General features: G+C 33.5%; 1 protein-coding gene across 1 annotated transcript in view; it reads right to left on the bottom strand.

The window, feature by feature from the left end:
* The window catches only part of LOC145248856 (DNA polymerase epsilon catalytic subunit A-like), a 191,724-nt gene that overhangs the window by 133,271 nt on the left and 41,958 nt on the right, over positions 1 to 16,495 (bottom strand). The window contains exons 11-14 of the mRNA XM_080110580.1: positions 14,508 to 14,627; positions 10,229 to 10,289; positions 7,611 to 7,682; positions 3,847 to 3,960 (exon numbers count right to left, since the gene is read on the bottom strand). Coding sequence (XP_079966706.1) covers positions 3,847 to 3,960; positions 7,611 to 7,682; positions 10,229 to 10,289; positions 14,508 to 14,627 — 367 coding nt within the window. The remainder of the gene's footprint in view (positions 1 to 3,846; positions 3,961 to 7,610; positions 7,683 to 10,228; positions 10,290 to 14,507; positions 14,628 to 16,495) is intronic.

The raw sequence follows: 16,495 nt of genomic DNA, 5'->3' as shown, positions 1-16,495 counted from the left end.
CTTAATTAAGTTTCCAAACTTTTTCGTACAAGCATTTAAAAATTGTTGTAAACTCTTGAAAGTTCACTATGTCCATGTTATACACCTTATGAGATGACTGACCAATTTTCATGATTTCAGGTTCAAATGAACAGCTCAGGGCTCTTCGGACAAATTTATCTTTAGTTGACCTTTGACAATTAAATGTTTCCGTTTACTAGCCAAATAGAAAAGTTACTAGCCAAACTACATGATTTTTAGAATATGACGTTTTCGTTCTGTGACGAGTATGTACACCATAAAGATTTTTCTGTGTTGTTTTTAACAAGTGTAATTCTAAACATACAACAAATTTTATGTCGATATGTAGATAATTTCTTTAGATATTTTTTAAACAACCTTCGTAAAAAAAAAAGATAAAAAAGAGTATAGTGTTCTATAAAACTTTTATTACTAAAATAATTTAACTCTGTTCGTTTTATTAAAAAAAAAAGTTAAAAAGATAATTTTCACTCAATATCGTCAGTGAAAGAAATACAAATTGCCAAAAGATAAGCGTTTCATTACTTCTAGTGGCCACTTTGAAAAATCACTCGCAAATGTGACTATTCCACTCGCAATGTTGAGCCCTGCAGCTACAGCAGGAATTAGAATACACCCTACTAAAGCCTAATTGTCAGAACTGGTGAATTTCAAAAATCCAATCTGGACGTGAGGACAATTTAGAGGAATGATATGCAATAAAATTCTGTTTTAAACTTGGAAAAAAATGACACAGAAACGTATGGAATGCTTCAGACGGCTTTTGGACCATCTTGCATGAATCGAGTATCAGTTTTTGAGCAGCATAAGAGATTTAAGGAAGGCAAGGAAACTGAGGGATGACGAGAGGTATGGGAGGAATAAGGAAGTCAGAACATCATCAGAGTTGATTGGCCAAATAAAGAATTTCATGGGTAAAAACCATCCTGTGTCTATAGAAACAATCAGTGCACAATTTGATGTCAGTGTGGGAACTGTACACACTATTATTCGCAAGGAACTGAAGATGTGGAAGATTTGCGCAAAGTTTGTCCCAAGAGTGCTCAGAGAAAATCAGAAAGAAAGATGTTGTAATGGGCATCAGGACAGTTCCTCACCCTCCCTATTCTCCAGATCTTGCTCCCTGTGACTTTTGGTTATCCCTAAGCTGAAGGAAAACATTAGAGGCTGTCGTTATGAGACAATTGAGGAGATGAAACATTGACACACTTACACAAGAGGAATTCCCTAGGGTCTTCCAGAAGTTCTTGGAATGGTACAACAAGTGCACTGCAGCCGGAGAAGATTACTTCAAAAGGGCCTAGAGTTTCATGTATGTACTATCAATAAAGAGTCCATAGGAAAAATAGTCTGGAAACTTATTGAAGGCACCTTGTAAATCATCTAATCAAAACGTTTGTCATGTGTTTATTCGTCATAACTAAGTTTATTTGCAAAAGGCTTGTTTAAATTAGTGACTTTTAAACCAATGTATTTCAAGTGAAAAACGATCTATGCTAGATGTATTCTTAACAAAAAAAATAAAAATCATTAACAATTACATTTTGTTTAAAAATGGTGAACTTATAATTTTAGTAAATCTAATCAAAGGTTATTTCCCTTGTTTGTCATACTGAATTGATCGCACAACTCATACACATTAAAACACAATAACACTTGATAATTCGATAAACTCTATTTTTCACTTGTAATTACCTGCAACCTCTCTCCCACAGAAGAGACGTTGCGAGCCTATCCTTGTTTTATCGTTATTTCCATGGCAGGTGTTCGTCTGAACTCCAATCTCTGGTCCCCCCTCGCCAATCTTTCACGAAAAACACCCGTCTAGCTGAATCCACTGTGAAAAATTTCCCCCACTCTTTATCTGTGCCTAAATCAAAACGTGGATTCCATGAACAAAGCTTCTTTCTTAGAACTGCACGCCTGTGGAACTCTGTTCCATCTGCCTGCTTCCCACCTGACTACAACTTGGATGTCTTCACGTCCAACGTTAACAAATTCCTAATGAACCGCCCCCTTAAGTAAACACTTCAGCAAATCTCCACACTAACGTACTGTACTTAGTGGCTTCCGGGCCTTGATAAGTGGTGACCACCGTGTAAAAAAAAAAAAAAAAAAATTATTTTTCAACTAGATTATTTTCCGTAATTTTTAGAATTTTATACTTATTTCGACATGACACGTAAGTACGTGATAATGTTTTCACCTGAAATGCGTTGGTATAAAATATCAATGATACAAACAAACAACTAAAATGTTTCTCTACCTCACTGAATTACATTTCAAAGATCAATTTACCTTCACAATTCATTAAGGGTATAAATACATAAGCGAATAAACACAATACAACATCATGGGTTTGCTAATCTATATAAACAAAACAATAAATGTGCGTGTGTCTGTATGAAAATACTTAACTGATAAACACTTAAACACTGAAATTAACAAGAAATAGCAATCATACACCAAGGATGGTTTATAACAAGTAAAATCTTTGTTTGGATGGATGAATAACGCGTACAGAAATATGTCAGCAAGTCGAAATGCAAAAACGTTCATTTCAACAAGTGGTTTAAGTTTAAATCTTTCTTATCTAGCTGTCCGTAGCTCAAATGGTAGGGAACGTAGCTGGAACACTAAATGTTTTGGTTTCAAAGGCAATCAAATCATTTGTTTTTTAAACTTTTGAAAGCAGTACTATATATTAGGTACAATATAATATTCAATAGAGAATTGGCTCTGTAATAATAAATACAAAATCTGCATGAAATGAAATATATCTAAGTGTATTTTACAACCGGGGAAGACCCCCCCCCCCCCCGCCAGTAATGTATAAAAATAAGAAGGTACTTGTTAAGATGGAGTTGACAGATCAAATTTTTAAAATATGCGGTTTTAAGCAAAGATACCAGTACTTACTTATCATGCTGAAAATTGTAATATATCCAAAAAATTATGAAAATTCATTGAGTAGGAAATTACTTATAATTAAAAGTAATTTTTATGGAAAATTGTGGGAAATGGCATTTTCCATACATGTGAACACCTTGAAGATTGCGCTACAAGGGACATACTTATCTCTCTTTTAGTCACTTTATGGCCATCATAACCGATAGCAATAGACTTTTTTCAACTAAAAACACAATAGTAATTGTTCTATTCTATGAATTCTTTGTAATTTTTGGATATATTACTATTTTCGACATGACAATTAAGTAAGTACTGTTGTTTTGACTTATTTAAACATTTAAATTTTTAACATATTTAAAAAATTGATCTATCAACTATCTTAGCAAACATCTTATTTTCATACATTACTGAGAAGAGGTCTTGCCCGGTTGTAAAATACACTTAAGATATATTTCAATTCATGCAAATTTCGTATTTATTATTACAGAGCCAATTCTCTATCGAATATATTAACAAGCACTGGTCCCCCCTCGCCAATCTTTCACGAAAAACACCCATCTAGCTGAATCCACTGTGAAAAATTTTCCCCACTCTATATCTGTGCCTAAATCAAAACGCGGATTCCATGAACAAAGCTTCTTTCTTAGAACTGCACGCCTGTGGAACTCTGTTCCGTCTGCCTGCTTCCCACCAGACTACAACTTGGATGTCTTCAAGTCCAATGTTAACAAATTCCTAATGAACCGCCCCCTTAAGTAAACACTTCATCAAATCTCCACACTAACGTAATGTACTTGCAATAACCCTTATCCCTGAGTGGCTTCCGGGCCTTTATAAGTGGTGATCACTGTGTGAAGAAAAAAAAAAAAAAAAAAACGCACTAATATGAATTAAAAATGGGAGATAATCACTTACCTCGTCCGGTTCAAGGGGGATAATTGTGCACAAAGCAAAGATGAATGGATGCACGTATTTCATGTACAAATAATAAGTGGCCACTGCATCAGATACAGAATAGTTGGATAACATCTACGAAAACATTAAACAAAAAAAGGGAAGCAGTTATATAACATAATAAAATAAAAATACATACAGAACAAAAACGTAAATAAAATATATCCTTGGCATAAATAGATTTATTTAGACAACAAACCAATTTAAAATGTGAGTTAATTTGAATCTACTGAGTATATACCATCCTACTCATATGCAAATATGGTGCTTGTATAGCTCAGCATCAGCAGCAGCCCTGCTGTTTTAACAGCGTTGACGACCAGGGCTCTCCAAATTTTAGAGCCATGGTAATCTCGGGAAGACAAGTAAAGACAGTAGTTTCCCGTTGCTTTCCGTCTTGATTCGGGGGTGCATCTTGCCCAGTAAGATAAATGCGCCCTCAGATAACAACCTGGAAATTTCTATGACTCTGCGTGATACATACAGCGCCTAGCCTTCCCAATGGTCACTCATCTGGTACTTAGTAGGCTCATCGTTGCTTAAATTCAGTGATTTGGCGGGAACCAGTGTGTCAATGTGATTGTGCTATATATATATATATATATATATATATATATAAGAATTCCGCTTTTGCATATAAGCGTTGTTGCCTAAAGAGGTCTCTAGTTACTAAATACTAGAAGACTGAAACATGCTCATGACTGTGTAGCAACACATTACTACTAATGTAAAGACAAATTGAAAGTGTAACTTGTTCTACCCTGGTATTGAGCACTCTTGTATTAACCTCATTATATTTCACTGGTTACCTTACCTTTGAAAAATAGCAACCTCAAATTTTTATATATATATATATATATATATATAATAATATATATATATATATATATATGGACTGAAGAGAAAGAAAATTAAAACTGTAAGTTGAACTTTACAATCAAAATTTATATTAGATTGAAGTTTACCATGGCATATATCAGGTAAACACTACATCCTTTTGATTTCATTACTATATATATATATATATATATATATATATATATATATATATATATATATAAGAGCAAATAGTTAATAAAACATGTTAAAAAACACTTTGAAAAAGAATTAAAAAGTATTTAATCTGAAAAGGAAACACACACATATATATATATATACAGTGATGATCATATTTATTGGCACGGTAAAATAAAAGTTAAATTTTGTCTAATAAATTCTAAAAAAGGGATTAAATTAAAGAAAATAAAAAAGTATATTATGTATTTTTAACTGGCCTTTCCGATGCAGCAATCGGATTTTAGAAAAAATAAATAACAAAGGAACAACAAACATAATTGCAAAAAACCCTTGTTCAAAATTATTGGCACGGCTTTGTTTTTCTTTTAGTATTAGTATAATATCAATCAATTTCCGGTTTACGTGCTTTCTCAACTTTTTTATAGCCATATTATGCTTGTTTAACGCTAATTCAGTGAATAATTTTTTTCAGATAATTTTTAGATAGCGATTTATTTAAACTATTATAAGTGACTAAATTATAATTTTCAATCGCCATGGTTAAAACTAAGGAACACAGCGACGACGTCAGGAAGCTTGTTGTAGCATGCCATACCAATGGGGAGGGCTATGATAAGATTTCAAAGAAGCTAAACCTTCCCAAATCCACTGTTAGAGCCATAATAAACAAGTTCAAATCGTAAGGCCACGTTATGAGTTTAGAGGGTAGAGGGAGAAAAAGGATTCTTTCCCCAAGAGATGAACGGAAAATTGTTCGACAAGTAAAACAAAACCCAAGGATCTCTGTTGGGGAGATTGTTGATGAACAGAGCACCTCTGGAGTGAATGTATCTCGACATACAGTTGGTAGAGTTTTGAAGAGAGCTGGTTTAAAAGCATGTCGTCCGAGAAAGACTCCCTTATTGAAGCCTATGCACCTGAAAGCAAGGCTAGCCTTTGCAAAACGTCATATTGATAAAGATGTTGCATTCTGGAAACGTGTTCTATGGACTGACGAAACGAAAATAGAGTTATTTGGCCATAATAAAGTGTCTTATATTTACAGAAAATCTGGCGAAGCTTTCCTGCCTAAGAACACCATACCCACAGTGAAGCACGGTGGAGGCAGTTTGATGTTTTGGGGATCCTTTGCTGCCTCTGGACCAGGGCGACTTGTTAAGGTCACAGGTAGCATGAAAAAGGAAGATTATGTTAAAATATTGGATGAAAACCTGAAAGACTCTGCTAAAGAGCTCTCACTTGGTCGTCGTTGGTGGTTCATGCAAGATAATGACCCAAACCATTCGGCTAAACTGACTAAGAAATGGCTTGAGGACAATCATATTAATGTTTTGGAGTGGCCATCACAAAGCCCAGACCTTAATCCAATTGAAAATTTATGGAGAACATTAAAATTGAGGGTAATGCAAAGGAAGCCTAAGAATCTTATTCAATTGGAGGATTATTGTCAGGAAGAGTAGGCTAAAATTACTACTGAAGAGTGCAACAACTTGGTTGTAAACTATGAAAAGCGACTGAGGAAGGTAATCAAGGCCAAAGGCTATACAATTGATTATTAAATAAATCGTGCCAATAATTTTGAACAAGGGTTTTTTGCAATTATGTTTGTTGTTCCTTTGTTATTTATTTTTTCTAAAATCCGATTGCTGCATCGGAAAGGCCAGTTAAAAATACATAATATACTTTGTTATTTTCTTTAATTTAATCCCTTTTTTAGAATTTATTAGACAAAATTTAACTTTTATTTTACCGTGCCAATAAATATGATCATCACTGTATATATATATATATATATATATATATATATGTGTGTGTGTTTCCTTTTCAGATTAAATACGTTTTTAATTCTTTTTCAAAGTGTTTTTTAACATGTTTTATTAACTATTTGCTCTTTAGTAATTTATAAAATATATATGGCGATTAAGCTACACTGAATATTCGGCATTTCATCCATTCTAGGATTCGTCAGGCTTATGCGCCTGACGAATCCTAGAGTGGATGAAACGCCGAATATTCAGTTTAGCTTAATCGCCATATATATTTTATAAATTACTAACTAGCTCTACCTACGTATTGAGCACTTTTGAAGTAAATACTTGAAGTTTATGCATAAATCTATACTTTCGTATATTAATTTTATGTGAGTAAATGTAGTTTATATATATATATATATTGTTTCCTTTTCAGATTAATTCTTTATTATATAATTATTTACTATGATAATTATTAAATTTATATATATATATATATATATATATATATACATAGTGTTTCCTTTTCAGATTAAATACGTTTTTAATTCTTTATTATATAATTATTTACTATGATAATTATTAAATTTATATATATATATATATATATATATATAGTGTTTCCTTTTCAGATTAAATATGTTTTTAATTCTTTATTATATAATTATTTACTATGATAATTATATATATATATATATATATATAGCACTAGCAGGGGCAAAAAGAACTAATTTTTATTAAAACTTCTATCTCTCTACTTTTATTTTTCTCTCTTTCCCCCTCCTGTTATGTATGGTAGTGTAGAAAGTGCACATTGGAAGCCCATTTTTATCTTCTTGATCCACTATATTTAGTAAGTGGTATGTAAGCATTTTCAATCATCTCATATTATTCATCATCATTAACCTTGATCCTTGATAAGTATCAATTCATTAATTAAAAAAAATAAAATCTTACCTGTGGTTCTTCACTGGCCATACGGCACATATCCTCTGGGTCCAACTCAACAGGATCGTATCGTAATTTGGCCTAGATCAATGGAAATGAATACCTTTACCCGTTTTGCATAAAAAGGAAATTATATTTCTGAATTTTTTAGATAAACATTTATCATTCGTATTATTTCGTTTGTTCAGACTACTATTCTCATCGAGTGTTTACTCACAATGTTTCGGCTGAAGAAGGTCAGAATTACATCGAACGAAATATTGTGAGAATAACTGACAGGATCTAATGTTGCTGTTCCTATTTACTTGCCTCCCCATGAGGGCAGAGTTAGACACAATATCGGTTTTTAATGTGGGGGAAAATCCAGTTCCCCAAAAAGGGGCATTTTGGATAAGAACAAAAATAAAAATTGTCTCGGTTATGAAGGATTTTTTTTCCACTGATCAAGGTCAGAAAAGGCGAAGTGCAACATCAGGACAGATACTACACTGTGATCTTGCCAATAAGGCCAATTGTTGCTGCTGAATGGCATTTACCCTACGTGGGTTGAACTGGCCTCTTCCAAAGGAGGAAGTGTCAAGAGAATATTAAATTCACAGGCAGCCCCCGGTCACCTGTAATGTTTGGTGCATTTTTTGGTTAGGAAGCCAGTATCTCCTGACAGCCTGGTCTGATAACACCTGATGCCCTAACAGGTATTACCAGTCTGAGTTAAAGTGGACCGGGGAGTAATGGTAATTAAGAGTCAACTCCATGTTCCCCACAGTCCCCCAAATAGGGCTTAATCACTGGATGTCTTTTAAAGTCATACTCAGATAAACCGACAACATAGGTGTGCCAAGTTCAAATCCAATTTGTTCCATGGAGACCCTTTCATTAAACTCAAATTTGACCTTGTATCTAACCTCCTGAGAAGGCAGTAAATAAAATAGCACTAAAGATGAGAACAGTAGTCTGAACAATCCAAATAATATTAAAAAATATATGTATAAATAAAGATATTTAATCCCATGCCAATATTTACTTTTGTTGTTGTCCTGTAAGGGCTCAGCAAAAAAACAAAAAAAAAACAAACTTAGTGAAAACAAAATGTGTGTGTGTGTGTGTGTGTGTGTGTGTGTGTGTGTGTGTGTGTGAAACAGCACTAACTATTTGGGTTTAACCAGCTTTCTCCGAGGGAGGAAGTTCTATGAAAGTATGAAATTTACAAGCGATCCCCAGTCGCATGTATATTCCCGTTAGGTTTTTACAACACTTGCAGGGAGGTGTCGATGTCCTCCTACATACAGTGCCTGGAATTCCCAAATTGGTCACCCATTTCATGCGTTTTGTAAATATATTTTTAAAAAATCTTGCTCACGAACATTTGACCATGTCTGCTATTTGACGTGTTTACAAGTAACCAACGGCAATGTCAAGGTCGAACAACCGGTATCACTTGAAATATGCGCCAGTTTTTGTCTTCTGCTACAGGGTATCCATTCTTTACTTGGTCTGGCAGATAATTTAGAATCTTCTAGTGATTGACTTCTTGAATTTATTTATCACAGAATGGTAGAAGAGTCTTTTTCCTATGAAAAAAATATTGGTTTAAGTTCCCTCCTCTCTCCCCAAAAAAACAAAAATAAAAAAACAAAAATCTTTCTGATGTATGTACTCATGACAGAGATAAAATATTGCACACAAAAGAAGCACGTAAATTGATAGTTTTGTTTAAAAAATAATAAAAGAAAAGAAAATTTCATGGCTAAATGACAATCAAAAATCTCTCTACATCATTTTGTAAATAGTTCAAGACAAGGGAGATGGTTCCAAATAATTCAAATTTTGCAAGATTTTAGAAAGCCATTCTTAACATGTGCAAATTGGAGACATTCAACTATCACTACCTATGCCGCATCCTTTGTGTCTGCTATACAATTCGCACTCGCTGCAGGATCTACTTCCTCCCAAAATGTCTCCTTAGCAGACACCTTCATTGGTTTGGCAATACCCTTTGAAGATATCCAGATGACTTCATCTGTGAAGTCATCAATTGAGTACCACCACCAGGCTAGAAGAAATGTTGCGAGGATTAACTTTAAACTTAGATCAGGATAGTGAAATGATTCTGCACCCTTACCTTTATGAGGTCCGTCGCTGGAACCGTGATTAGCTTGCACTCATAACAGAAGCAGCCTTGAATTGCTTGGTCAAGCAACGATCAAGATGTGATGAACTTGTTGAAAAGAGCCAGCCCAACCAACCCAAGGTGTATGCCACAACCATAACCATGACAAGCGGGAAGGGGTGAAGCATTAGTAAAACTCAAATTTATCACTGGTTTAACTACCACTTAAAATAGCTCTTCAAAAAATAGAGTTTATAATCAGCTTTGTGTGTCATCGTAATGCCTACAAACTCCTATCAATCATTTCGGAATGACTTTTTTAATGAAAATAAAATTAATTCATCAATTTACGTGACTTTTGGTATAAGATATTTTCTTTTCATCATGGACACATACATCATAAAGCTGGTTCTTTACTTTTTTCTTGGGGATGAGAAATTATGGAAAGCATGAAATGTTCAAGATTTTCTTGCAATTAATAAAAGTAAAAAAAAAAAAATTGAAAGTTTCCACTCACCTTTGCTACTGCTTTTAAGTTCTGACTGCCGACAGGCAAATAACTGTCTCTTTTCACCCATCTAAAATATACAAAGTTTAAATCGTTATACACAAGATGTACGTAGAGAAACAATATGTGATCAAGACACATGCTAGAATTAAGTTGGTCATGAGATAACCTAGGCCAGAGGTTTACATACTACGGCCCACGGATCAAATCCGGTCCGACAAAGTTTTTAATCTGGCCTATGGAACTCTAATGAAAAACGTAAAAATATTCAGGAAAAATTTAAAAAAAAGAAAAAAAAAAAGAAATGTGTGAAAAATGTAGTGAGTTTTCTTTTTTGTTCAGAAAATGATTAAAAGAATGAGGTTTGGGAGAACCAGTTTCAATAAAAAGCAAAGCTAATAAGCAAATCAGTATAAAACACGTCCAGGTCACTTTTTTTTTTTTTTCGCCCCCTGCATAGTTCTAAAAAAAAAAAAAAAAAAAAAGTCAACGATATGCCCCCCACCCTCCTCCAAAACTTTGGAGACCCCTGTTCTAGACAGCCTGGAATCCTGCTCATCATTTAGTTGAATTCATATTGTTGCAATTCTCTTTTTACTAGCTAAATTTTACACCAAGTGTAACTTCCTGTTCTTAACAGCAATTTTAATACACTTCAAGGGTGTATATGATTGCCTAACAAGAGTCTAGTCATCCAGAATCATACCAAGTGACCCTCACTATAATAGCTATTATCCGAGTCTGTTATTGTATTAAGTTGGTAACAAGACAGCGTTATTTTTTTTTTATTTTGTTGTTTGCAATTTGCAATGCTTATAAAAATCAGTTCAAACTTAAAACTGTTGTTTGTCTATACAAAATCTATCAAAAAACAATTGACTTAACACATACATCAAATCTGTTGCCAGCACTGCTGGAAAAATGGTGGGATCATCCTATCGCTCCAGTAAATATCTCATTGTTGATGCAATTCTCTACCTGTATAAGAGCCAGGTACGTCCAAGGATGGATCGCTGTCCCCACATCTGGGCAGGAGCTGCTGGTCAAATAGACTTTGTAGCCTAGTGGGGGATGCCCTTTTCTCTTTCCTACAACCTTTCCCACAGAAGAGATGTCGCGAGCCTGTCTTTGCTTTAGCGTTATTTTCATGGCAGGTGCTCATCTGAATTCCAATCTATAGCCCCCCCCCCGGCCTAACGAAAAACACTCATCTACCTGAAACAACTATCAATAATTTCCCTCACTCTTTATCTGTGCCGAAACGTAGATTCCATGAACAAAGCTTCTTTCTTAGAATTGCACGCCTGTGGCACTCTTTCGTTTTCCTGTTTTCCAACTGACTACAATATGGTCGTCTTCAAGTCCAACGCAAACAAATTCTTGTTGAGTCGTCCCCTTAAGTAACCAATTTACCAAATTTCAACTACTAACAATTACTATGACCTTTTACCATTGACTACTGTACACGCATTAACCCTTATCCTCGAGTGGCCCTCATAGGACCAGTGTTGCAACTTTCCAAGAAAAAACACTCTGGAATAAAAAGTTGCTGAAAATAAACCCTTAGGCTCTGTTGTTCTTGGAGAGAATTTTCATTGCAGCCAAGATGAACAAGATATGTTCCTAATCGGCCAGTGGTTGAAACGTCAAATAAGTGTTAATCGTCCTTTGTGTTGTAAAGGCATTTATGTATATCATTGTTCTTGACGGAACAATGATGGACATCTGTCGAATACTTGTGTACATACGTGTATTTATCTATAAGTGTCTAGCGTTATGATCATCTAATCTAGAATTTGTTGTGTGTGTAAGTACATTTAAATAAAGTTCTTGACGAAAATGTATTTATATTGTGACATAATCCTTAAATAGATTATGTATTTGAATGAAAATTGAAATATTTAATTTTAGACCAACGAGAAATGTATCGTTTTTTTTTTGTTATTTTTTTATATTTTATCACCGAGGCAAAATGAGCATAGTTTCCAAGAGAGAGAGAGAGAAAGAGACAGTATAGAAGAAACGTTGTATAGTATTATTATTAGAAGTACCAAATACGGCACCAAATATTCGTATATGTTATGTAATTCTTATTAGAAAAGGACTGATGCTATTTGTTGTTGTTCATATTTGTGACAGTCTTAGGAGTGTTCATGTGTCTTAAGATGTTCATGTTGTAAGAGATAGCATATTGGAGACATAAACAGGAATATATAAAGAGAGAGACAGTTCTGTATGAACGGGAGTGTTTCTATAAATATTGATACATATATTTCTTACCTATTTTTGAGATGATGATTTTCACAAAGTTCTTAGAACATAAATGGACAATACCTTTTCTGTTGAATAACAACACGAAGAAGCAGATACACAAAGATGATGACGTCCGTTATTTCATGACCGGTCCATGATTTCGCTTGAGGAATTCAAAGTTTCTTTACATGGTTATTTCTAAAACCCTCTCACTTCTAGAGGGTGTCTTGATTCTAACGGAGAATTGGTCTTAACCTCTCTGCTTCTCTCTGACTCTTCTTCAAGACTCTCAGACTGCATCTAAAAACTGTACCTATATTGAGAACTCGTCATGTCATTGCATGATTAAACATGTGCTCATAAAGCACGTTAGATGACATGCGTCACGTTGCCAAACTTGACATGACCCCGAGTTCAGTAACCTATTTTTCAAATAACATTTTTACGAAATATGTTTACAATTTCAATTGACGATTAAATTCCTTATTTTAATTTTCATTTTTATAACAGAAACAAATTTCATCATTACATTCCTTTCCAATAACTGATATGTAAGCTAAACAAATGCGATTCCACATTCCTTATTTCAATAACATTCTGTATTTATTTTAACTTAGGATTAGAATTTTCAATTCCAAATCCAGCTTCGCAAGTTCGAATCCTTGACTATCCTATTTCATATTTACATTTAACTAATTCCCTATTTTTTTACTTACATGAAAATGGGCCAGCCCTTTATCATGTAACAGAAAGAGGGAGATGTTAAACCTAAAAAGAGAGAGAGAGAGAGAGAAAAAAATAGTATAGGAGTAGGAGAGAGAGGTGAGAAAAGCCTTTTAACACGCAAGTTGGCAAATGACCCGGTCAGCGACATACTTTTCGACCTAACTCCTGCTAGTTGCTAAGCAACAAAGAAAGAAAAGAGAGGGATAAGACATGTATAGAGAAGAGAGAGAGAGAGAGAGAGGGAAAAAGAGGAAAAGAGACCTTTTGGGTACAGAAGAGATCCCTGCCGAGCAGAGGTGGTAAATTTTCCACCACTCTACCAAACGACAGAGAACGCCCCCCCCCACTCCCCATCAACAACGAAAGGAAAGAGATAATGTCTGGGAGAACAAAATCGGCGTCGTCATCGAAATACAGAATGTTAATTCCATGAATACAAGAGACATGATACCGTAAGAATAACCAAAACATTGGATGGATACTATATTAAGAATATCGTATGTTACGAACTGTCATCCGAAGCGAACAAAACGGTGGTAAAATTCCCATTAAAGCAAAAAAAAAAAGAGGAAAACAAATTTTAAAAAAAACTATAAGTGTATTTATGAACATCTCTCTCATATATTGAGTTAATGAGTTCCTTTTGCCATGGTATCTGTTGATATTAATGTGTTTTTGTATCGTTTCATTTTTCGTCAGCATTTGTACATAGTATATGAAGATACTCCTTCCCCATCTTTATGTTTTTTTTTATTTTTATTTAATCTCATCCCTGCCTCCCTACCACAGTTTATTGTTTTGTAATAAAATTTAACACTGAACGTTACCATTGTGTGTCGTGTCGTCGTTATTTTCATACACTGTTCATTTGTCTATACTTTCTTATTTCAGCAAGATGTATCAAACCCAGGGAACATGTGTTTTAATGTTCAGTTGTAACTCATGAATGTGTTGTTGTCATTTTTGTTTGCATTCGTAATAAGAATTCGTAATAATATGTACATACACATACAATGAACTCTAGACTATCACAATGCTAGATGTCATGGACGAACATACCTACATAGACACAGGTGTATACACCTGTATATATAGAATGCATTTCTCACCACCAGAGCTTATAAATATATATAAGAGATACAACCTCCACCAGACGATAATAAAAGCTTATAAATATATATAAGATATACAACCTCCCCTTATGATATACAGACGTCCACAACACAACATGTAGAAAAGAACTGCATCGGAACCAGGATAAATATCGAAATCATTCCATTACTACAAATTAAGCATGATGACGACTTACTTGAAACAGTCCATATGTGAAGCTGCTCGAGACTTATATTCCCCCTGGGAATCTCGCTGAAATCCTATTTCTCTAAACATGTCAAGTCCATAGACAGCGGCACGTGTTTCGACAAACGGCCTAAAAATCAAAATTAAAATTGAGCAAAGGTTAAAAAAAAAAAAAAGAAGTTGAGATAAAAAATAACACACAAATAATTAAACATTTCATCAAGCATTAATTAATTTCCTTTAATCAATTTCCTTTAATTAATTTCCTCTTTCAAACAAAGTACAGGGTGTCCAAAAAGTCATTGAAGGGTTGAAAATCGTTGTCATTTTACTATTAATGATTATTTTTTTTTTTTTTTTACTCTATTTCAGATATTTTACAGAAAATATTTTGGAAATTAATTATGGATAAGCATAGCATTGAACAACGTACGCAATGCTTTGGTGACAACATTATCTCTTGCTATGGCAATGACAAATTGCCACCACGTTCCCCAGACTTGACTAGCCCTAATTTTTTTTTTTGCGGAGATATCTTAAAGAAAGAGTCTATGTTAACAAAGTTTCGAGGTCTGGCGGCTCGTGGAACAAACTAAGGGAGTTAAATCGCAATCCAGAGATTCTGCAATCTGTCCTGAATAATGTTTTGGAAAGAGCACAAATATGCAAAGCTGAAAATGGGTAACATTTAAAAGACATTTAAAAATAATTTTTTTTTTAATTTCCTAATATTTTAGTCAGATTGTGTTAAAATTACAGAAATATATCATCAAAAATAAAGACACTATTTAAGTTAAAACCCCTTCAGTGACTTTTTGAACATCCCGTAGATATAACATGCGAGCAGTGTAACAGCTATTCTAATAATTACCTTTTTCAAACAAAGTAGTTATAACATGAGAGCTATGTAACAGTCATTCTATAGTCAGTTATCCAATATATCACAACTCCCAAATAAGAAATTGGCACAATTTCAGTTGATATAAGGGAGATAACTAATCTTGATTGTGTTCTTTGTTATTGCAACGAAATTCGAAAATTAAAATATATCTTTTAAGTGAAACCAATGGAATACTCATGTCGCGGTAATGAAAATATCCAAAAGTTACTAAAAACGATAAGGTAGAACATCAATTATTAAAGAAAATAGTTTTCAAAGAAATTAGCAATGTTTGCTCACATAATAACTGAAGAGTGCATATATTAGCAGGGGAGGTAATTCATTTTTGAAAACTGTCAAAAACTTAAGCCAATTCAAATTATGAGCTGTTTCCCTTTTGTTTACGTCACGCATGACAAAACGAACATAGCAAAATGATTTCTTTTGTAGAATTATGGAAATATGTGTTTTATGTAATATTCCAGAAATATTTAACTTAATGTGGCATGACAATTAAGTAAATAAGATTATAAGTAGTTCTTTTTTTTTTTTTTAAATGAAAATTAACTTTTTTGGTTGTTGGATTTTGCTACAATAACGAAGAGGAACTCTTGATTGCATATTTTTGCACTTCTTCATAGTGAAATTCAAAGATTGAAATATTGAATTCAGTTTTGAAAAAAAAAAAAAAAAGAAAGAAACTGGAGGGTTCGAATCATAATAAAGGGAAATAACTTTAAAAGTTTAGCAAAACTCAATTTTTCACTGTCTTTGAAAATTGTTTTCATCAATAATCATTTTAATACCCTATCATCTTTTGTAATTTTTTGGATATGTTTATCACTGCGATATGACAAATAAATCCCATTAGTTACTGGTTTTACTTTTTTTATTTCTATTTTTGCTATTATAACAAAAAAGTGTCTATATTTTATAATATAGCTTCGTTCTTAGTTTTATTTCATTAATTTTTTGTTTCTGTAAAAACAAAATTCATATTCATATACAATCATTATCCCTTGGTTTCATTTTACTTCAAAGTTCTCCGAGATCAAAAGGTCCTGGGGGTTAACACTTGATCTTTATACGAGATACATAGATATTCGAATATTCCATTA

This window comes from Euprymna scolopes, chromosome 27, assembly GCF_053919585.1.
Source record: "Euprymna scolopes isolate OS-2025 chromosome 27, ASM5391958v1, whole genome shotgun sequence".
Lineage (NCBI taxonomy): Eukaryota > Metazoa > Mollusca > Cephalopoda > Sepiida > Sepiolidae > Euprymna > Euprymna scolopes.
The sequence above is the reverse complement of the archived record's forward strand: the minus strand, read 5'-3'. Positions and strand labels throughout refer to the sequence as shown.